This window comes from Gambusia affinis, linkage group LG12 (assembly GCF_019740435.1).
Source record: "Gambusia affinis linkage group LG12, SWU_Gaff_1.0, whole genome shotgun sequence".
NCBI lineage: Eukaryota > Metazoa > Chordata > Actinopteri > Cyprinodontiformes > Poeciliidae > Gambusia > Gambusia affinis.
This window is the reverse complement of record NC_057879.1, coordinates 5,173,252-5,196,587: the sequence shown is the minus strand read 5'-3', so window position 1 is coordinate 5,196,587 and position 23,336 is coordinate 5,173,252. Positions and strand designations below refer to the sequence as shown.

General features: G+C 39.9%; 2 protein-coding genes across 3 annotated transcripts; both read left to right on the top strand.

Moving 5' to 3' along the window:
• The first annotated feature begins 337 nt into the window (after nucleotides 1-337).
• Nucleotides 338-15,744, top strand: LOC122840634 (discoidin domain-containing receptor 2-like). The gene is made up of 17 exons (XM_044133175.1): nucleotides 338-1,200; nucleotides 1,560-1,665; nucleotides 4,336-4,438; nucleotides 4,570-4,807; nucleotides 7,639-7,786; nucleotides 8,714-8,816; nucleotides 8,901-9,084; nucleotides 9,750-9,990; nucleotides 10,120-10,185; nucleotides 10,531-10,667; nucleotides 11,380-11,590; nucleotides 11,689-11,900; nucleotides 11,990-12,117; nucleotides 12,203-12,412; nucleotides 13,169-13,403; nucleotides 13,496-13,645; nucleotides 15,444-15,744. Exons 2-17 carry the CDS (start codon nucleotides 1,590-1,592, stop codon nucleotides 15,573-15,575), a joined length of 2,574 nt encoding a protein of 857 aa, XP_043989110.1. The 5' UTR covers nucleotides 338-1,200; nucleotides 1,560-1,589; the 3' UTR covers nucleotides 15,576-15,744.
• Nucleotides 15,745-17,100: 1,356 nt separating this feature from the next.
• On the top strand, nucleotides 17,101-23,086 carry LOC122840633 (3-keto-steroid reductase/17-beta-hydroxysteroid dehydrogenase 7-like). 2 transcript variants are annotated; one of them, XM_044133174.1, is made up of 9 exons: nucleotides 17,115-17,402; nucleotides 19,919-20,122; nucleotides 20,197-20,289; nucleotides 20,366-20,480; nucleotides 21,247-21,441; nucleotides 21,515-21,619; nucleotides 21,703-21,759; nucleotides 21,855-21,953; nucleotides 22,831-23,086. In XM_044133174.1, exons 1-9 carry the CDS (start codon nucleotides 17,368-17,370, stop codon nucleotides 22,963-22,965), a joined length of 1,038 nt encoding a protein of 345 aa, XP_043989109.1. In that variant the 5' UTR covers nucleotides 17,115-17,367; the 3' UTR covers nucleotides 22,966-23,086. The 2 variants fall into 2 exon arrangements, 1 of the variants encoding a protein (XP_043989109.1); XR_006372265.1 differs by lacking the exon at nucleotides 22,831-23,086 and having other exon boundaries at nucleotides 17,101-17,402; nucleotides 21,543-21,619; nucleotides 21,855-21,867.
• Nucleotides 23,087-23,336: the final 250 nt, after the last annotated feature.

Genomic DNA, 23,336 nt, shown 5'->3' with positions numbered 1-23,336 from the left:
AACAAAAAGTAGTATGTAATTGTTAACTTGGATTCTCAACATTTTTTTCTACTTAAATTTTAAATTTGTAGTCCTCCCCTTGCTTCTCTTCTGGTTTCTGATGCCCTGAAATCCATGCTCTGGTAAGTTTTAGTATTAGGTAGCATTACGTGTTTTCCAAGCACATAGTGCCATTTTATGGCACAATCGAGTAACTTTGTTACGTTCAGTTGTTATAAAAATGCTATATGTATATCAAATATGACTTAAAAGAAATCAGACTTCCTAATTCAACGTCTTGAAATTGGGCCTGTCTCTTTAAGAAGCTCCTGCTCTTTCTGAAACTCCACTTTCAGGAAGTCATCACAACAAGGCTCGTCTGTTAACCCTCTAACAATGTTCTTACTATAGGTCCAACCAGGCGTCTTGCACAGCTGAACGGTTGCCATGGGAGATTAAAGGATTAAAGAATCATATTAACCCTCTAAGTATGTTTTTGATAAGGGATTAACTTTATAACATGAGGAAAAGCTCCAAAAAGTAGATTTTACATGATACTGCCCCTTTAAGACTGGTAAAGATTAGCTGAGTATTTCTTTAGTTCACTAGAAAAATAATCCGGTGTGAAGATTGAAGGGAAACGATGTCACTTGTTCATGTGCGCTACAACCTAACCCAAAGAAGTGAAACCATCTGGTGATATTTATAATATGTACATAATATGGATTATGTGAAGGGAAAAGTTGAAAAGGCTTCCACTGAAATTCATCTTGGAGATCTTTGCAGTCGTGAATGGGCTCAAGTGAAACGTGTCGGTCTTCTGTTTACGTTTTGATGCAGTTTGTGGACTTACGTGATATTTAAAGTGCTAACCTGCTTCTGTTTCTGATCTTCACCATACGTACAGCAGCTCTCCTCTTCGGGGTCACAATTTCAAACAATCCCAGCTCGAAACGTGTCTATTTTCTCTGTTTCTTTCCTTCCATCCCAGACGGGTTGACTGTTACATCAGGCTGTGTGTTCCTTCCTCTCCCCCCCCCACCTTTTCCGTCTCTCTCGCTCTCTTTTTCTCTCTCTCTTTCCCTCTTTCCCTCTGAGTCTCCTGTCCATACCCAGAAATACCTTCCAAAGACGAGGTCAGCAGCGAATCACGGCTTTGAGTACAACAAGTTCTAGAGAATGTGGACTCTTCTCTGAGAGAGGACAGAGGAACGTCAGAATGTAAGTAAAACCAACAAGGAACAACAAATCTCTCCTCAAACTGTTCAAAAAAAGTAGTATATTCACAAAAGTTACTTGTTAAAAGTTGCATTTTCTTAATCTAGATGCAGGATTTGGAATTCAGTCTTAAATGTTCCTGCTCTTTTATTTCATTTAAAAAATATATATATATTTTCATAAATGTTGCAATAAATTCAGTAGACCTGTCCAGTTTAAGATTTAAAGTCCAGTGTTTTGAATTTCTCTGACTAATTCTTCCGCAGACGTATGTAAGAACGCCGAGTGAATGAGATCAATGACTCCAAATGGAAGAGTTGGAAAACAAAAACCATTTCTTATTCACAATCTGCCTTTTTCAGGAGCGCAGCTCCTTGAGACGACGAAGCGTCATGGCGGTCAAACTGAACCTTTGCTGCGTCTTCTTCATCCTGATGGCTGCCACCGTAAAGGCTCAAGTCAATCCAGGTAGAGACTCGTTCAGATTGTTCATCTGCCGGCCGGAAGGCAGACCAATCAGCTGCTGTCCATAAGATTATTTGAAAAATAAAACCATTGGTATGTGGTCCAGACCCTAAGGTGGGTGGGCTCAGAATACGTGATGTGTGTGTGTGGGGTGGTTTGGAGGGGGGGGTGCGCACACGCATTACGTGTGTGGACTTGTACGTGCTGCATATAGAGAACTACTGTCACCATTGAGGACGTTTTCCAGGTCATCACTTGTTTTCCTGCGGTTCTGCAGGTTAGGATTAGAGTTATGATGTGAATTATGTTTTGGTTAAAGTGTGTGTTAGGAATATGCTGGTGCTATTTTTTGGATCTGAATTGAACTCAACTGAATAGTTATGGTCAGAGAAAATGTCTGGCTTAGGCATTTATCGTATCGTTTATCATTTAACACTTATCGCAATAAATTTCTCACCCCAATGAGAACTTTGATTCATGGTTGTCACGATAATTCAAATTATTGATCATAACGACCACTTAATGATGTTTAAAACCCCCAAAACGTATTTGTAGTGTTGAGATTGTTAGCTTTATTATTTTTCTCCACTGTTTAGACATTAGGAGTGAGCATTTATTGTATCAGTTATCATTTATCGCGACAAATTTCTTATCACGATAGGAATTTTGTTTTATTGTTGCCACAATAAATTCCAGTTAATGATGTTTAAAATGTCTCCAAATTGTTAAGATTGTTTGTTTTACTAATTTTTTCACTGAAGGCATAAAAAAAAGTAAAAAAAATAAAAAAAGTAGTATGCAGTTAATCTTTACGTAACCTTTGTCTTAAAGAAGCAAAGTCAGTCACAGCCACACGGTTACCTCAAAGAAGAATTGATAAAAAGTTCTTATCGTCACTTTTATCCTTATCACAAAATGCAAACTTTAAGTTCTTATTTTAAAAGCAGCTTCTAAAATGAACGGAAGCCGATGCGAGGTTCTCTGAGCCGTAGCAGTACAAGGATGTGTGTGTGTGTGTGTGTGTGTGTGTGTGTGTGTGTGTGTGTGTGTGTGTGTGTGTGTGTGTGTGTGTGTGTGTGTGTGTGTGCCCAGTGGTCAGAAGGCAAACATCCTCAGCACAGGCAGAGCTTTCAGGAGCAGGACCCAGGGTGGGGAAGGCAGAAGGTTTGTTGGCATAGTTCTGGCTAACACACACTCCTGCTCTCATTCTCCACACGTGACCAATCAGGTGCGTCCTTACATTTCAAGACTTTTCCTTTCTCTGCCTTCTTAAAGCTTTGCGGGCAACAAGAAAACCTCGACTGGGAATAGGATTAATCAGGACCCTTTTGTCTGCTATGTTTGGGATCGGATGCTTTCTCTAATACCTAGAGTTTTGTTTTCCTAAAAAAAATATCTGGGCCGGCTTTCTACGATGTTTTTTCTTATTTTTTGCTAAAAATGTCATGAAAACCGAGGAAAGTGAAGAGCGACCAGTTCAGCGGGCACTCCCTTCTCGTTTTGCTTAGACTGGCACCCACACAGTGTTGCCTCTGTTTGGCTTCAGGGGCCACGCAGGGCAGCAGGAAAAGGGGCAAGAGGGAGGAAGGCAGTCCGGTCCAATTAGTACTCAACTCCTCAAGTCTTATAGAAATATATAAAAAGAGGAGAGTGTGTGGGGGTGGCGGGAAATGGCAAGACAGTTGCAAAAGTATTCATGTCCATCAAACTTTTCCATGTTTTGACACCAACACAAACTTCAGTGTGTTTTGAAGCCTTCACCAAGTTGGACACGATGGTCACGGCTTTGGAAATCAAAACCTGAGAAGGTGTTTGTGTTGAGCTTCCTCGGTCAGGTCAGGACTTAAAGTTTGAAACTGTTTAAAATTGACTTTTTTGTGCTTCGTGTTATAATGTTATTCGCTCATCAGAAACATACCTGGAGTCCTGCCTCAATTCTTTCATTCATATTTGAGAAATCCCTTGATCTCCCGTGGCAACCAGGCGTGCAAAACACCTGGGTGGACCTAGCCCCGCCTTTGAGGACGAAACTCCTCCTCAGAACAACAGTTTCCAAGCTTCTGCCTCACAGACCAGCCCTCCCCCGGGACTCCTCCACTCAGCTCCTTCAGACTAGCCAGCAGCAGTTGGCAAACACCAATACGAGAAGTACGAGCTGCTGCTCAGTGAAAACGTTGTTAAATGGTTACTAGAGGAGGCATGTTGCGATGACTTCCTGAAGGCGGATTTCGGTCAAATCAAGCTTATTTGTGTTGCACATTTGAGCAACAAAGCAGTCCAAAGTGCTTCAAATCATGAAAACATGGCAGAATAATCAATTATGAAACAAGCAAAAAAAAAAAAATTTCATTTTGCCATCATCAAGAGTGATCATTAAATGCAGATCAAATATATCAATTAATGTTCTGGTTGCTATTCATCAACGGCAGCTCTGAACAGATGGGTTTTAGCCCTGATTTAAAGGAACTCAGTGTTTCGGCAGTCTTGCAGTTTTCTGGAAGTTTGTTCATTTGCCTCTCCATGTTTGGTTCTGGTTGGGGTTCTGGGGATGCAGAGCGGCCCAGAAGGTTCTCCCGGAAGCTGAAGGTTGATGCAACGACAGCAGATCTTTAATGTGTTCAGTGATTTGTAAACCAACAGAGTATTTTTACAGCAACTGCGTTGTCTTTCCAGAAATGTGTCGCTATCCTCTGGGCATGACCGGCGGGCAGATCCAGGACGAGGACATCTCTGCTTCCAGTCAGTGGTCCGAGTCCACTGCTGCACGATTCGGAAGGCAACTTTAACTCCTGCTTTCAATTCCAACACCTGACTTCTGATCTATTTGAGAAACAAAGAACTGCCAGTCGTTAATTTAAACTCTTTTTTTTTCTTTCTTTCTTTCTTTTTCACCCTCTGCTTCCACAGACTGGACTTTGACACCGGCGACGGGGACGGGGCCTGGTGTCCCGATATCATGTCGGAGCCTGGCGGCTTCAAGGAGTACCTCCAGGTGGATTTGCGCTCGCTGCACTTTATCACCCTCGTTGGCACCCAGGGTCGCCACGCCGACGGCATGGGCAACGAATTCGCCCAGAGGTACAGAATAAAGTACAGCCGGGACGGCGGCAGCTGGGTGGGCTGGCATGACAGGATGGGAAATCAGGTGCGTGTGGTTTCTGGACATTATAAATCTGAGTCAGTCACGGCAACAACGTGCTGATTAGTTTTAATTGTATCTCTGGGGAACAGTAGAAAGAGACTGAGTATCTGTTTTAACAGTTTAATAATAATAAAAAGCCAACAGATTTTTACGGTGACGGGCTGGAACTTAGTCATTTTTACAAAGTGCCAAGGCATTTTCATTATTGCTGCAGCGATTGCAGTTTTTAGGCCAAGTACCGATCATTAAAAAGCCCGACCAGTCGATTGCAGTTTTGGCCGATACCAATTTATTTTGTCTTTTGTCTGAAAAGTCTAACAACAACAGATTTGCCAAGTGGGCATCAGCAATGTGTCTGTTGTTGCTATTATCGTTAAAGGTTGGCCCATCACGATAACAAATGTTGCCGGACGATAAATCGCTCCAGAAATTATTGCGATAAACGATAATATTGTTGTTTTGAGATCATTTTCAAGCAATGTAATGCTAACGGCATAATAATGCAAGAAGACATTCTCAAAGATTAATAAACTCTAAATTCTAATCAACATTTAACACTGGAACTGGAGGACATTTTAAATATATGAAATAAATAAACAAAACAACCGAAACAACAAATAAATTAATTATGAAGTCTCTGTGACCATAAAAAACTGTCTAGTTGAGACCAAAACACCAAACTGAAGACTTTTGTCATCCAGGTTTTCTAGAAAAAGAGAGACAAGCGGTTAATCATCCAAACGAAAATTGAGTTTGTTTTAAATTATCATGATATCAATTGATTTATTTGTTACAGCGACAGGGCTAGTTATTGACCGATTTTCAGACCTTCGCATAGTTGGATAAGATCGGTTTCACGTGTGGGCATCGTCCAAAATTGAGGAAATCTGGCCTGATTTATTCGGCGCTCGTTTTGATGCAACACGATAATGACTTTCTGCAGGAAACCACTGCCTACACAAGAACACAAGGATTTCTGAAACATCTAAATCTATTTGACAGATCTCAATCTGCTAATAAGCGCAGTGCATTGGATTTCAGCTGGACTCTTTCACAGCTGGGTGGGCTGTGATGATCACATAACTGCACTAGAAGTATTAACGGATCATTTTCTAGCAAGGCAAAACGCAGTAAAAGCATATTTATAACAATCGGGCTGTCTGCTGGTGTCACATGTAAGACTTTTTAGCTAGCTTTCTAGCTAAAAAGTCTTAAATAGATTGAACAAGGTTAAATAGTCTTACAACAAAACTTAACACCTATGATTAACGTATTTAAAGCCAACTTCCTTTTTTTAAAAAAAACAAAACAAAAAATATTTAAGACATTTTACGCTCTTCAGGATTTTTAAGACTTTTTAAGGATGTGCGGACGCCGTGATGATTTCGGTGTAAATGTCACTGTAAGAATTACTGAACCTTTTCTTTTTAAATAAGATTTTGGGCAGGGGAGTTTTTCCGCCTCACCATCTGGATTCTGTGTTGGGTTTGTCTCATTCCGGATCAGTTCCAGCTCCAATTAAAAAGTTGGGTTTTCCAAGTCAGATGCAAAAAGCGACTCCATTTGATTTCGTCCTTCTCTAGGCAGAGCGAATGCAGCTGCATTTGAGGCTAAAGTTGGAGGGGCATCACAGGTGGAGACAGAGATAAGAAATCTGGCAGCTTTTAACTCACTTCTAACCGCGACACTACAGGCAGCCCTTCAAATCAGGGCAGAATTTTCTTTTATTTTCACTTACATTAAAATTCAGACACACGCTTTTCACCAGTCTGAAAGCAAAAAAGAAGCATTGTTAAAGTTGTTTTCCTCCAAACCAGGAATGTGCAAGAAAAAAGAAATAGAAGAAACTTCACTATGTTCATGCTATGGCTGTGTTTATGTATTTAAACATTAACATGTGTGGCTGAAATAGTTCCCCAGCCTTACAGACTCGTTCTGTTTTTGTCACAGTTGTTTCAGATCATATAACAAATCTCAATATCAGAGAAAGAAGAGCTAAAATAATCCTGATCCTAAGCAGTGGTGCCACCAAGAGGGGGTCTAGAGGTGGTTACAGCCCCATCTTAAAAAAATGTTAAATAAAAAAATAATAAATAACTCAATTTATATAAAATGTAAATTATGCATTTCTTGAGCTGTGAATCCCTGTAAATTTTTTCTGGTCTGGTCTGGCCACCCCACGCAATTTCTTTGTTAAAAAAAAAAAAATGTAATTAGCTTTGTCTCCGAAAGCATAAAAACTTTCGGAGGCAAAAGTTTGAAGTCCATCCCACAGTGCCTATAACAGATTTAATAGATTTAAATCTTGACATTGATTAAGTCACTCCAAAACGTTTTCATTGGGACAGCATGAATCAGCACTGTGTACACAATCTGGCCTGGGACAAGGAACCTCAGATTTAGAAATTAAAGTAAAATTGTCAAAATAAAAGGCAAAAACTTGTTGATTTGATTGCTGTCGAAACCAATGAGGATTTTCCCTATTAAGTTATACATAATCTTTTGACATGCTGTTCATAAAAGAAACTTTTTCTTCATGAAGATGTCCTGTTAAATAATTTTATGATATTCTCTAAAATGATTTTTTTTTCTATCAGAAAAAAACAAAGCATGGTGGAATAATAATAAAGTCCTACTTGAACATGATATCTCAATCTATTTCCAAACCTTTAGGACCATTTTTACAAATTTAGATTACAGACAGAGATTTGTATTCTTCTTCTTCTTCTGTTGGTGCAGAAAAGCAAATATTATTCTGTCAAATTAAAGTTTGCGTCTCTTCAGTGACACACTGAGTTATGTCTAATCTGAACGCCCTGCCTCTCCTCTCGTAGGTTGTCGAGGGCAACAAGAACACCTACGATGTGGTCCTGAAGGATCTCGAGCCCCCCATCGTCGCCCGCTTCGTCCGCTTCATGCCCGTCACTGACCCCTCCTTGATCGTGTGTATGAGAGTGGAGCTCTACGGCTGTGAATGGCTGGGTTAGTCAGGGCTCTTCATCACGACGGCATGGGCATGGCGCTGCATTCTGACGGTGTAATAAATCTGACTAAAAACACCACAGTTTTTATGCTCATTCTGACACAAAAAAATGAAAATCTGAAAACAAAAAATGTTTAACTTTGTCCTTTTTCAAACAAACAAACAAGAAACAAAAGTTGCAAATATCTGTTGCGACATCTCAGTGGCACGCGCCGAAGAACGGCTGCAAACAGCCAGAAATGTTGGAGAAATGTTGCGATGACTTCCTGAAGGCGGAGTTTCAGAAAGAGCAGGAGCTTCTTAAAGAGACGGAGGCATTAAAGTGTGATGTCAAATGTCTTCTGTTGTATTTGATATATACAGCATTTTCACAACACCGGAAGGTAACATAGTTACTTGATTGTGCTATAAAGTTATTCTACTTGCCTGAAAAATACATAATACTGTCCCTTTACTCTGTGTTCCAGTACAATTTCTCCAATTTTCAAATTTAGTTCAAATATTTGTCTATTTGACTGTTTTCATTGTAGGAAATACAATTACGCTGCTTCAAACTTTAACGTGCAAAGCAGAAGTTAAAGTGAATTTAAAGTTTGCTTATATTGACAGCAATATATTTTAAGCTCGTGTGGCTCGGATAACATTTTTCTGTAGTTTGACGGACTGTTCATGTTTTAATTACTTAAAATGTATTAAGTTATTTTCCAAACAGCTGAATTCATCTTTCTTGTTTTTATAGTCAGTTTCTTTTAGCCAGCTGACTGACAGTGTGCAGTAATAGTGACCGTGCCAACCAGCCTGTGCCTGTACAGACTGGATTTTGCTTTACAGAATATTGTTAGTATGATGTTTCTCTGTAATATTGTGAAAACATCAAGAAATCAAGAAAAACATAATTTTAGTTGTTTTGCTCCTGCTCTTTCCAGATGGCCTGGTGTCTTATAGCATTCCGGATGGACACCAGATGATCTACAGAGGCCTGGATGTCTTCTTTAATGACTCTGTGTATGATGGAGCAACAGCTCAAAGGTCTGAACTTTATTTCTACACGTGAAACTCTGAGGAAATCGAGCACGGAAATTAAAAAAAAAAAATCAAACTTTGCTTCTCCAGACTGACCAAGGGCCTGGGCCAGTTGACGGACGGCACCTGGGGTTTGGATGACTTTCTGCACAGCCATGTCCCTGGAGCGTGGCCTGGGTACGACTACGTGGGATGGAGCAACAAGACGTTCCCCAAAGGTTACATAGAGGTGGTCTTTGACTTTGACCACATCCGCAACTTCACCTCCATGAAGGTGAGGCAGGACTCAACGCAGGAGGCAACATTTTAGATATTCCTTGCATTTGAGTACCTTTAAAGGGGCAGTGTTTTGTAAAATGGACTTTTTTGAGCCTTACACATCATGTTATAATGTTATTCCCTCATCAAAATCACACCTCGATGCCTTGATTCTTTCGTTCATATTTGAGAAATCCCTTAATCTCCCATGGCAACCAGCTGTGCAGAACACCTTGGTGGACCTAGCTCCGCCTTCGAGGATGAAGCTCCTCCTTGGACATGCAGTTTCCAAACTTCTTCCTCACAGAGCAGCCCTCCCTTTTCACTCCCTCACTCAGCTCCTTCAGACTAGTCACAGGCAATTAGCAAACACCTAGTGGAACTGCACATCTGTTGAGCTCATTAAAAATGTTTTTAAAGGGTTAACAGAGGAAACCGTTTCAGAAAGCGCAGGAGTTCTTAAAGAGACAGAGGCCCAATTTCAAGGCAACAAATCAAGAAATAAAATTTATTTAAGGTCATATTTGAGACATATGGCATTTTTATAACGACTGAAGTTAAAATGGTTACTTGATTGTGCTATAAAATGCCACTATGTGGCTGAAAACACAAAACACTGCCCCTTTAAAGTCTGGCACACATCAGGATTCAGTACTGTAATAATGCCTGCCACCTCTACAGGTGCACTGCAACAACATGTTCAGTCGTGGAGTGAGGCTGTTCAGACAGGCCACGTGCTTCTTCCGCTCCGAATCAGAATGGGAGCCTGACCCCATGACCTTCAGGCCGTCCGCCGAGCCCCTGAGCCAAAGCGGCCGATTTGTCACCGTGCCCCTCGGGGATCGAACGGCCAGCAGCATCAAGTGCCGTTTTCACTTCAGCGACCAGTGGCTGCTGTTCAGCGAGGTGGCCTTCCAGTCGGGTAAAACTATCAGAGCCACCCGTCAGAGAGCCTTTCATTCACCACCGCACAAGGCCAGCATGTTGGATTCATAGCGAAACCGCATCCTGACTGAATTCACTCTGACTTCCTGGCCTTTCTGTGTCACAGGCTCTGCAGTTTACAACACGTCACTGGGTCCTCACAAGCACGGACAACCCAAAAAATTCCTCCTAGGTAACCAGCCGAACCTCATCTGATCTGTTTTTTTTGTTGTTGTTGTTTTTTAATAAACACTAATAAGGCTTTCAGGCTTTCAAGTAGTGTTGTTTAATTTAAAAGTAAGCAAAGGGGAAGATAGGGTGGGGAAAATAAATGCTTTCTAGGTAAACACTGCCCCCTGCTGAGAGAATAAGAAACTACAATATTCAGTTTTAAGATTAAAAACAAAAGAGAGAGAAGAATTTCTACATTTTATTTATTATCCAGCAATAAAATGGTGAGGGAGTGCTACGTTTCTTGTCGTATGACACATGATTGACCGCATTGAAATATTTTCAATAAGTTCCTGTGCTTTGTCAGGGGAGGATCCAACTCACAAAGTGGATGACAGCAACACGAGGATCCTGATTGGCTGCCTGGTGGCTATTATCGCCATCCTTTTGACTATCATAGTCATCATACTGTGGAGGCAAGTCTGGCAAAAGATGCTTGAGAAGGTGAATGAACTGTATTTACTATTAGGATATTTTTTGCTTGTTTGTTTGTTTTGATTTTTGGGGGGAAATTGTTACTGATAGCTAAATGTTCAGACTAGGAAAGCTGACATTGGAACCACATCAAAGGTTACTGGTGTTGCATATCCTGAAATAATGGCCAAAGTCATTTTTTGCCAAAAGTTTTTTGGGTTTTGTTGTTCTGCAGAAATTGCTTTTGATGCAAATGACTTAGGCCATTATGTTAGGAAGGTGACAATGTAAAATTTAAATGGGTGAAAACAAGCTATTCTTAAAATCTAGGGTGCCTTTCCACTGTCAGATTATTTCACTTATATCTAGAACTTTTTCATCAATATTTAGTCTTTTTTTTTCTTTTTTTTTTACTTAAAACATGCTCCTTCAGATTGCTGAACGTAACCTTTCAGCAGTAGGTTTTCTTTCAAGTGTACTATGATAATAGCGTGAGAAAGCAGACCAAAATTACTTGTCAAGATTTTGTATTTTTGCAGTGCAAAATTTTCCAGTCAAAGTCTGGGCCTTGGAATTTCTGGCAAAGCTTAAAAATTGAGAGGAGAGGATTAGAAACCGCTTACCATTTGGTTAAACGTTGACACAACATCTCAGAGAACTACATTCTGACCATGAGAACGTGGAATAAGTGTAAAGGGTATGAAGTCACTCACACAGATTGTATCCGCTCACACATCGTAAGGCCTCCCGCCGCTGGTTGGACGACGAGTTGACGGCTCGCCTCGCCGTCCAGACCCAGGCCTTCTCCTTCCTCCGCTCCTCTCAGTCCAGCGAGGACGGTTCCGGCTCTGGCTCCACGTACGAGAGAATCTACCCCGCCTGCGCCGACTACCAGGAGCCTTCTCGCCTCATCCGCAAACTGCCCGAATTTGCCGAGTGTGCAGAACACCTCGGTAAGGAGGGAGCCGGGGGCAGGAGGGTCGAAGGTCAACGCTAAGGTCTTCAAAAGCAGCCGAAGCAACAGATCCTGCAGCGCGTGCTTCTCTTCCAGAGTCGGGAACCTCCAGTAGAGCAGGCGTCGGCTCCGACGGCGCGCCGCATTACGCCGAGGCGGATATCATCAGTCTGCAAGAGTCCTCGGACAGCGGCTCCATCACAGCCGTCAACACGAACCTCTTTGCTGGATCGGATTCGACCTTGAGGGAGTTCCCAAGAGAGAAGCTGACCTTCAAGGAGAAACTGGGAGAGGGCCAGTTTGGGGAGGTAAACTCATTTTTTGACTTGACTGCACAGTTACTGTCAAGTAAAGACCTGAACCAAAGCGGCCGATGAGCTGATTTCCTGACACACAGGTGCACTTGTGCGAGGCTGAGGACATGCTGGACTTCTTGGGTGAGGATACGTCGATGGAAGGTAGCAGCGAGTCTTCTTTGCTCGTAGCTGTGAAGATGCTGCGGGAAGACGCCAACAAGAACGCCAGGTAAGGGTCGCTGGCTGAACGGTCGAGCGACAGAACCGTCTTTGGCCCGTCCAGTTCTCAGTTTTAGTTGGTGCATTTGCTGCAGGAACGACTTCCTGAAGGAGATAAGAATCATGTCTCGTCTGAGGGATCCCAACATCGTCCGCCTCCTGGCGGTGTGCGTGGACACGCACCCTCTGTGTATGATAACGGAGTACATGGAGAATGGCGACCTGAACCAGTTCCTTTGCAGTCTCAGACTGAAGACCCTGACTGGTGGCGACGCAGATCAGCAGGAGCGGAGCGACGAAGTCAGGTAGTGCACCGTCTCGGTAAATGATCCATACGCAATTCGTGCTTTCTCCGTTCAAAACCGCAAACCGATGTGTTTCATTGAAACGAGTGAAAAGTTCACTGTGCATCTGTATTCAGACCGTTGAGTCGATACAGAACTACCTTTCGTGGCAATTACCATATTTTCTGGACTATAAGTCATCCAGAAATTGCCATCTTTCACTTTGAAGTCTGCGGGCAGTTTCTGGCACATCGATGTCTCTGGTCTAAATAAGGGCGGTCAGTATTGACTTTAAGTCTCTCTGGACTGTAAGACCAACTAAAGGCCCAATTTCAAGGCGTTAAATTACAAAGTAAAATTTATGAAATGCTATAAAATGGAACTAGGCTCCTGGGAAATACACAATACTGCCCCTTTAAATGACTTCTGAGGCTGATTAGTTGCACTGGATTTAGCAGTATTAGAGGAAATTCGGCTGAAAACAAAAGCAGGCTGCACTTTACAGAGTTTTTATTAAAAACAAAAAAAACGTTTTGTTGGCTCTAGTTGCCTTTACTTGACAGTGCTCAAATAGGAAAGTGGGTAATGAGAGAGGGGGAAGACAATGTAGTAAAAGTCATTAGGCTGGGAGTCGAACCTGCAGTTGCTGCATCGAGGACTCCTTACTTGGATTGTGTTTTACACCCGTGCACTGCACCACACTTTTCAGATTTTTCTGCATGAAAACAAATCGAGAACCTTTAATCTGTACAATACTTCTTCTGTCCTGCGTTGTAGTTCCATCAAACTGCTCGGCATGGCGGTGCAGATTGCGTCTGGTATGAAGTACCTGTCCTCTCTCAACTTTGTCCACCGGGATCTGGCGACCCGCAACTGCCTGGTGGGGAAGAACGACACCATCAAGATAGCGGATTTCGGCATGAGCCGGAACCTCTACAGAGGGGACTACTTCCGCATCCAGGGACGAGCCGTCCTGCCAATTCGCTGGATGTCCTGGGAGAGCATCCTTTTAGTGAGTGGTCAAAGAAAACGAGCCTGGATTCCTTAAAAACTAGCCTAGAATGAGCCCACTTTGGGTTCTGCTTTTGTTGTCTGTTCTCTCAGGGTAAGTTCACCATGGCCAGCGATGTGTGGGCCTTCGGGGTGACTCTGTGGGAAATCCTGACCCTGTGCAAGGAGCAGCCATACTCGCAGCTCTCTGATGAGCAGGTGATCGAAAACACGGGCGAATTCTTCAGGAACCAGGGCAAGCAGGTGAGCACTGCACAGGTGGTCAGCGCGCATTTACAGTGTTGTGCTAAACTATTCATGTCCAACCTAAATTATTCAATGTTTAAATCCATGGACTTTAGTGTGTGTTTTTTTGTTGTTTTTTTGGCATTTTGGTTGATAAATCTACACAAAGCAGGTAAAATCATTTGACTGGAAATGAAACAATACATGGTGTTTAGATTGGTTTCAACTAAAATCTGAGAGATGTGTATGTAGCTAAATCAAGGCCATAAAGTATGTTCAAAAGAAGAAAAAAAAAACTCAAACTGAAAAAAACTTGGATCCAAAAAGTAGTTTTGTTTCAAATCGTTTTCTTTTCAATTTCAATTTTTTTTTCCCCCTTTTGAACAAACTTTATGGCCCCAATGTAGCTCTGTAATTTTGGAGCTCCAAAAGTCAAAAATTTTGTAAAAAGAACCCCCCCCCCCAACCAAAAAAAAAAAAACAATGAAAACAGAAAACTGAACTTTTGAGATTACTTTCAGAAATTTTCTAGAAAAAAACTTTCTAGCAATTTTTGACTTTTCAAGCCCCAAATACAAGATTTTCTACATAAATTTGGAGATTAATCTCAAAATGTACTCCTCCTTTTTTTTTCTGTCTATAATTGCCATTTATGGGAATCTTTAGCCCTGCTGTCTCAGCATTGCACAAATGGCTTTTCTTTAGCCATAATATAATATTTCCAATCAAATATGGTAAATTCTATATAACCACCAAATTCATATCCTATATTTATAAAATATTGCAAGAGGAAGTAATAACAGATACAAAAGATATCAAAGGGAAATGGGAACTGGAAATGAATATCATAATTAATGATGAGGATTGGGAAAAAATGTTTAAGGAAGGTCATAGAATATCAAATAGCCCAATGTTAAGAGAATTTGAATGGAAAATCAAAATGAGATTTTTTAGGACTCCTCTTCTTATATCTAGATTTAACCACGCCTCTGATAAATGTTGGAGAGGTTGTGGACTAATTGGAGACTTCACTCATATATTTTGGGACTGTCCAAAATTATCAACATATTGGAAAGGAATACAAAAGGAAATTAACAACTGACTGGGCATTACAATCCCCCTAGAACCATCCTTTATAATACTAGGTATTTTCCAGAATAAAATCCAAGATCACAGTAAGATTTACATTTTAAAGATCTTACTTGTCCTCGCAAAGAAGATGATTACGGTCTCATGGCTGAAGCCTCAGCCCCCAACGATTTCCCAATGGAAGAATAGAGTGAGGGAGGTTTACCATATGGAACAAATTACGGCAAAACTTCAGATGAAAAGTGACATCTTTATAGAAAAATGGTCCTCAATTCAAGCATTCATTTCAAACCCAACTGATGGCAATTACGATTAATGAATGGGAGATTCCTCTGTATTTTTATTTTATTTATTTTTTTATTTTTTCTTTTCTCATTTATTTATTTATTTTTATCTTTTTTTTCTTGTTTTTTCTTTAAGACCCTGGACAAACAAAACCTTTTTTAAAAAAGATAACATGTATTTGTACATGTAACCTGTAAGACGTGTGAGATGTGACATGCACTGGAAAATCTGAATAAAAAAGTAAAAAAAAATAAAATAAAATATGGTAAATTCTGATAATAATGTGACAAATTGTGGAAAGGTTAGTAGTTGATAGCTCCGTGTAGTGCTTACATTGTTGGTACTGTCTTATTTTATACTACACATGCCCTTAACTATTATTAAGCTAAACATAGCCTGTCTTGCTTGTGATATAATAACCCTGTTTTTTTTATGCTCCCAGGTATACCTGCCAAAACCTCAGTGTTGTCCTGACAGAATCTATGTCGATCTCATGCTAAGCTGCTGGAGGAGAAACGCTAAGGAAAGGCCGAGCTTCCAGGAGATACACGCCCAGCTGACGGAGAGCAGATGAGACACCAAGCAACTTCTACAGGGTTAATTAAGCCTGGAAGTGTCAGTTCTAGATTAACTGGACAAACTATGGAGCTAAATTGGGGTCACAAAGTTTGTTCAAAAGAAAAAAATCTGAAACTGAAAAAAATAGTTTTACTTTCTGTTTCGCAGTTTGAAAACATTTTTGTCTCCAGTTTCAAATCTTTATTTTCAGTTTCAGTTTTGAAACTTTTTTCAGTTTCAAACCATTTTCAGGTTCAATTTTGTTTTTCAGTTTCAAAATAATTTTTCTGTTTCATTTTTTTCAGTTTAATTTTTTTTTTCTTCTGAACAAACTGTATGGCCTCAAATTAGCTCCATACACACTGTTTCAGTAATAGGCAGCCATCTGGCATACCACAAAAACACTGAATTACAAAAATTGGATATCTGATTTCTTGAAAGGTTTGAAAATAACCGGGTTTAAACTACATACAGATATTGCATGTAAAATGTTGAATATGTGGAATTTTTATTTGTTATTCTCTGAAAAAATATTTTTTACAGAATATTGACTTATCAGGTACGACACTTGATCAAATGAGACAATGATATAGGATGTTTATTTTTCCTAACGTTTATTTTTATTAATATTTTTCAATTTGATGGATTTCAAACACATACCATTAGCAAGACTTGCTATTTATGCTATTTGTAATATTCTGAAGGTTTTTTTAAGTTGTATCTTTGTCTTCAAACTTTTATGCCTCATTTGCTGAGAAAACTTATGTATTAATATACCAATTTTTTTCTATCCAGTCAGGATAGTGGATCATAGAACTGTTTCAAGATCAGGTCATTTAAAGTTTTTTTTTTAATTACTAATCATGTTAAAAACAATAATTTCTCTCTGACCTGAAGTTTCTGGCCTGCTGTTTATTATGCGGATATATCTGAAGTCAACTTTGGACTCGATGTAAACAAAGAAAATTGTATATCTATGTATACGTTTGTTATGCTGTAAGTGACAGATACATAAGATTACTGTAGCCTTGAAGGAAACACAATACTGCTCCTATAAGGAAGGCGCAGTGTGTACACACTGCATCCACACATATGTGTATTTATTTTTACAGTCTTTTTATATTGTTTTTATTTATAGTGTACCAATAAAATCCCTTTGCAGATTTGGATATATATTTCTGTGTTTGTTTCCCAATAGAACTCAACTTTGTTCTACTGGTGAGAGGCAGAAGTCAAAATAATGTGACTTTTTATACAAAAAGATTCCTGTAGATCAGGGGTGTCAAACTCCAGTCCTCAAGGGCCGCTGTCCTGCAACTTTTAGATGTGCCTCTGCTGCACCACAGCTGAATAGAATAATTAGGTCATTAGCAAGGCTCTGGAGAACTGATCTACACAAGGAGGAGGCAATTAAGCCATTTCATTCCAGTGCTTTGTACCTGTGGCACATCTAAAAACTGCAGGAGACCGGCCCTTAAGGACTGGAGTTTGACACTTGTGCTGTACATAGTTAAAACTATGAGGACATTTTTGCCGTCGCTTTCTTCATGGAGACAGACGTTTTAGGGTGAGGTTCCTTTAAATTAAACCGCGCTCTCTCGACGTTTTGGACTTCTGGACCTGCCGTAGCGGCAAGGTGATTGGCTAGCTGTCTGCTGTCATCCAATCACGCCATAGATTGTGATTTGGCAGACGTTTAATAGAATCGGACGATGGGACGTCCAGCTCCACAGAAGGTGAACACCTACGGACTTTCAGAGTTTTTCTGAATATTTTTTTCTTTGTTTCATTTCCAACTCTACTCGGACATGGAGAAAATAGTGGTAGTAACCGGAGCAAACAGGTGAGCGAACCGAAAACTTCTAAATTAAACAAATTAAACGTAGTTCCCCCCCCCACCCCCCCCCCCCTCTCGTTGTAGCATAAACAGTAATAATTCAGTAATTGACTTGCAATGCTAATGCTGGACACCTCAGAGAGAATATTCTACCTGGTGTGTCATTCAAGGCCTCTAAATCTATAAGCTGAGTATAATAATACCGCTAAGCTTATATAGGGGTAATTTGATAATTCAAGATACAAAGACAATTCAAAACTTGAAAGAAAAACATAAATTGGACTCTTAAAGGTACTCTACAGAGCAGATGTTAAACTTTTATAAATCAGCGATACTCAAACATTAGAGACATATTTTTGTTAACTTTTTTCACAAAAAAAGATTTTACAAAACGGTATACATCAACTTTGTTGGGGAAAGCATAACAATGTGTGAGGAAAAAATAATAATCTATAACAAAGAAAAATTCTCAGGGAATTGTGGCCCATTTAAAGTAACATTCGTGATTGCACAGGATGTAGTTTTGCAATTTAAGCAATACATTAAAATGTATCTATTTATTCATGCTTTAATTTTGTTTATTAGCTTTTGAAATTATTGCTCGACAGTTGGTCGACGTTAACTCTTTTACTCTAATTTAATAACAGAGTTTGAAGGGAACAGAGTTGATGAAACCTTTAGCCAAAAACCCCTTATGCTAGCATACGTGCTAAAAACCCATGATGGCATCATGGTTATTTAAAAAACAAAAAAATCTAAAGCTTTTCTCATATTTGGTCAACAAGACTTTTAAAAATAATAAAAATAATTTAAAAGAGGTCACACGAACTTTATGATTTCCTGCAGTTTATTGCAGGAATCTGCAATAAACTGCAGTTTATTGCAGTTTATTGCAATAAACTGCAGTTTATTTAATAAAATTCCCTTTTATTAAAAAAGGGAATTTTAATAAAATTCCCTTTTATTTATTAAAGGGAATTAATAAATAAAAAATTAAATAGTAGCACGACAAAATATTGGCTAACATATCTTTAGTAAAGAAAATTGTATTTTTAATTTAATGCGGTATTGTTAGTAAACTCATAATTCAGGCAAGTTAAAAAAAAAAACAAAAAACAAGCTACCTAAAATAATAATAATAAAAAAAGTTTCTTCATTATAATTCATGCTGCAAAAATACAAACAAAAATAATAATGAGCTCTGAAAACAAGACGTCATGTTTTTTTTCTAACTATATAAAATAAGTTTAAATGTATGTATATAATGTTAAGACGTTTGGCGTATTTAGATAAATGAAAATGAGTAAGAAAAGACTATAATTCAAAAAGGCTAATGTAGAACCACTGACATGCTCACTCATTTATCATAACGCTTATTTGATGTAATTTTGTTGAAAACTCTCTCCTTGTCTGAAAGATCTGCTTCTCGCTTTTAAATCAGACATAACAAATATTCGTCAATATTACAGTAATACAGTGATAAAAGGCAGCAGGGTATGTAGAATGCTGTGTCCCTCACATGGCTTGTGTTAAACTGCAAATATGGCACTTAGGCTAATGGCTTTCTTTTAACAATGTCGCTCTTCCATGAAAGCTCTTTCGTGCAGAACTAACAGCTGCTGTTGCACTGGATTTTATTTTTGGGTAGCTGAATCTTTATAAAACAAAATATCTCCGCCACATAATTAAAAAATATATATCGTACATGCGGGATAGGTTTCGGAAAAGTTTTCACCCACATGAATTCTCACAAATCCATCCCGGAGTGTTGTTTTGAACATTCCAAACCCATAGGGGGCAGTGTAGTGCAAAGCTAAAACCCGTCAGCCAATCAGATGGCTTAAAAACAACCACTACTTCCTGTTAGGAATTAAAAATGGCGAGAGGAGGGGCACTTTGTGTGGACCTCAAGTATATATGTGTCCACACAAGTGCCCCCTCCTCTCGCCATCTTTAATTCCTAACAGGAAGTAGTGGTTGAACGACTTTTAAAGAGCGTATTAGAATAGAAAGTCATTAAAACACAAGACAATATGAAATGGGAATCGCATCAGTGCAAATATGTGGATAAATTGGCGCATTTATCGTTGACTGCAACATACGGGACCCCAGATCTCTGTTTCCCTATGTACACGCACAAATACAGAGTTTTCTCAACTTTCCACTGTGGTCAGAGTTGTTTTTTTTATTTTTATAAATAATCATTTTTTTGTGCAATTAAACAGAGTTTTTGTGTGGATAAAAGGACAAAAAAAGCCATAAAAATGTAGTAGTTTTCCCAGACATCCATGGACTAGGCCAAAATGGGGCTGTAAACAAATGCTACCCATGTGATTTAGATATTTTAAGAAAATGGTTGCGACATGACAAAAATTCGATGTACCAGAGGAGGATGTGAAGGTTGAGGTGGAAGAAGGTGACCTTCAGGTTCCAGCATTTGCAATGCTTACTATGAGATTCTCTGTGAACCGTAAAGTGTTTGAATCGATGGAATCAAAGCGTGCCGGTCTTCATTTCTGCAGCGGCATCGGCCTGGCCCTGTGTGACCGGCTGCTGTCCGAGGACGGCCGGCTGCGGCTCTGCCTGGCCTGCAGGAACATGAAGCGGGCCGAGGCCGCCCGCGCCGCCCTGCTGGCGTGTCACGCCGGCGCGCGGGTGGACCTGCTGTGCCTGGACGTGGGCTCCGCGCGGTCGGTGCTCAGTGCTGCAGAGGAGCTCAAGGCCAGGTAAATGAGACAGTTCCATCAATGAGCTACTGAGATGGGTGGAGGTTTTGACGCTGAGTCGCGTGTTGCCGCAGGTACCGCCGCGTGGATTTTTTGTATCTGAACGCAGGAATTATGCCCAACCCAACGGTGGACATAAGAGCGTTTTTCAAAGGACTATTTTCCAGGTAGGAATCTGAAAGGAGCTTTGATGTCGGGGTTGCTTTGAAAACCTTTGCAGCACCTTGATCTTGTCTGTCGCAGGAATGTCATCAACATGTTTGCGACGGCTGAGGGTCTGCTGACTCAGCAGGACCAGCTCAACCCAGACGGCCTTCAGGAGGTTTTTGCCACGAACCTGTTTGGTCATTTCCTCCTGGTACGCAGCAGAAAGCCCCTCCCCTCATCCAGCACGCTGTACTTTTGTTACGTGACAAGATGTCGTATTTAGGGAAAACGAGCGGACCGTTTGTCATTTTGCAAACTTGTTTCGTGAAAGCATACGTTGTGGTATTGTAGATTTTAGAATCTGTTAAGAGACCAGATCTCTTTTTTTTTTTATGTCCCGGTACATAAAATCAGGGAACTGATGGGGCACGTACGAAAATCTCTGATCATATTTTTGAATATTTAAACTTTTTTTTTTTTTTTTTTACTAGGTTTTTCAAATTGCTAAGCAGAGGGAACTTTCAGTTCAGGAAAGCAGAGGAACTTTTTGAACAATTAAAATACAGTTTCTGCCTTTTTATTAAGAAATCTTATTGTTGTTGATGTCTAAATCAATGTTGATCAACATGCTAGTTGTAGCACATATTCTATTCTTAACATTTTAGCTAATCTATCTTAAACACAAGTGTTTGCGCACTAAATGGAGTGAGTCATTGGTAGTTAACTTGCTGCTGATAATAAGGACTATAACATTTACTATCCATTAATAATATTATAAATTTGGTATAGAAATTTGCTTTGTTTTATATATATATATATATATAAATATACACTATAGTTCAATAAAAAATGTATTCTGAATAATAAATGTAAATAAATCAGGAAAAAAAATAATAATATGGAAGAAAATAAAATTAAAAAAAAATGCTGTGTAATGGTTCCATCCGGCCGTGGCTTCCTCTGCGTCCTGGTTCCAGATCAGGGAGCTGGAGCCTCTGCTGTGTCAGCCGGGTCACACCTCCAGGCTGGTGTGGACGTCGTCCAGCAACGCCCGGCGCTCGGCCTTCAGCATCCAGGACATCCAGCACAGACGAGGGAAGGAGCCCTACAGCTCCTCCAAATACGCCTCGGACATGCTCAGCCTGGCGCTCAACAAACACAAGAACCAGCAGGTGTGTCGGGCGCTCTGCGCCGGAGCTTCGGTTTCAGATTCAGAAAACGGCACATGTTGTCTATCTGTGACAGGGGCTGTTCTCCTCTGTGATCTGTCCAGGCCTGGTGATGACTAACTTGACCTACGGGATCCTGCCCTCCTTCTTCTGGACCCTCATCATGCCCATCATGTGGTTGGTGGGTTGCTCTGCTCTTTATTTATTCACGTCAAACTTAAAACCTCGAATCGCGTCTGACGACCTCCCCGTCTCCCCACACAGATCCGTATTTTCACCAACACTTTCACGCTTACGCCGCACAACGGAGCCGAGGCACTGGTTTGTATCCAGCTGGGGTTTTCCGCGTTCACACATCCATCTGAACGGGTTTAAGGCGCGGCGTAAACACAAACTCTTGCTCTGGTCTGTCACAGCACTGGTTGTTTCTTCAGAAGCCAGAGTCTCTGGATCCCAGAGTGAAGTACCAGAGCTTAACATCCGGACTGGGGACCAACTACACCGAGCCACGCAGGGTCAGTAATGTCTGGTCTAGGCAGATTCTGCTTTATATGGCCGTCAAGTTCATTGTTTGTGTGCACAAACTTCAGTTATAATGTAATTATACAACAAACATTTCAATGAATAGAAAAAATAAAAAAATTTGGCTGCACAACTTTGAATTTAATGTAAATTTTCTCTAATCTAATTAAGTCAAAATATATACACACACACTACGGAAAGTCATTTTGGCCATAAAACAAAAAAATTAAAACCCAACAGGAACACATAATTCTAAGTTTTAAAGTCATAACTACATGAATAAAAATACATAGTTATGAGATTCAAAGTGGTGAGAGATAAAAAAGTCAGAATTTCAACTTTCAGTAATCATTTTGACTTTGAATGTCACATCTGACTTAATTTCACGATTATGACTTTGAAAGTCTAAATGATGATTTCAGATCTCATAATTTTGACATTGAATCTCATAATTATTTGTACAAAATAGACTTTTGCTCTCATTATTATGACTTTAAAACTTGTAATCATACCTTCTTGTTTGGCTTCTACTGTATTTTTTTTTTTCATGACAGATGGCTTTGGTTAAATGATCTTCAGAGAGTTGCAGAGAAAACCACACACTTTACATACCAATTATGCCTGTGGTCTTTGCACAATTCTGACTGTAACTAATAACATTTGTCCCTATAAAACACAAAACTCTTGGAGGCTGTAAAAGGGGTTGGGTTTGGATGCACAGCCTCCTCTTTAGTGATATTTTTCCATCATCATCTATGGAATAGTTGGATCTTAAAGGATGGATGTTGGAAAATTTTAAGCCGCACAGATGATGTCATTTCCCACATTCAAGAATCTAGTTGGAACGTTCTGCTTGCTTTTGTGTTCCAGATGGACCTTGATGATGAAATGACTGAGGTCTTCTTCTCCAAGCTCCTTGAGCTTGAGAGAGACGTGAGAAGAAACCTGAGCAAGAAAACGGCTGACAGTGAACATTATCAGCAGTATCTCAATGAAATACAGTAGCAGTTTTTATTTTATTTTTTAAAAAAAAGGTTTTCTGTCTTGATTTTTTTTTTTAACCACATCAAACATGCAATATTTCATAACTACTGCAAATTGAACTTCATTAAATGTTTTTGCTGAATCTAATGTCATTTTTATTTGAAATATTTAGGAAAACGCAAATTAAAAATGATTACTTTAGGGGCGTACCAGAAAGTCTTCTGTTCTATCATCATAAACATACAGATTTACAGATTCCATCCATCCATCCATCTTCTGCTTATCCGGGGTCGGGTCACGGAAGGGAGGCCCAGACTTCCCTCTCCCCAGCCACTTCTTCCAGCTCATAAACCTCGAACTGGATTGTTTTACACTTACAGATTGTATTAAAT

Excerpts from the sequence above, each read along its gene's own strand:
- LOC122840633 (XM_044133174.1), top strand. The coding sequence starts at position 17,368 with ATGGAGAAAATAGTGGTAGTAACCGGAGCAAACAG. Across the intron at positions 17,403-19,918 it reads GTAGTAACCGGAGCAAACAG|CGGCATCGGCCTGGCCCTGT; the intron begins GTGAGCGAACCG and ends TCATTTCTGCAG. Across the intron at positions 21,954-22,830 it reads ACTACACCGAGCCACGCAGG|ATGGACCTTGATGATGAAAT; the intron begins GTCAGTAATGTC and ends TTTGTGTTCCAG.
- LOC122840634 (XM_044133175.1), top strand. The coding sequence starts at position 1,590 with ATGGCGGTCAAACTGAACCTTTGCTGCGTCTTCTTCATCCTGATGGCT. Across the intron at positions 7,787-8,713 it reads CTACGGCTGTGAATGGCTGG|ATGGCCTGGTGTCTTATAGC; the intron begins GTTAGTCAGGGC and ends TGCTCTTTCCAG. Across the intron at positions 10,668-11,379 it reads GGCAAAAGATGCTTGAGAAG|GCCTCCCGCCGCTGGTTGGA; the intron begins GTGAATGAACTG and ends ACACATCGTAAG.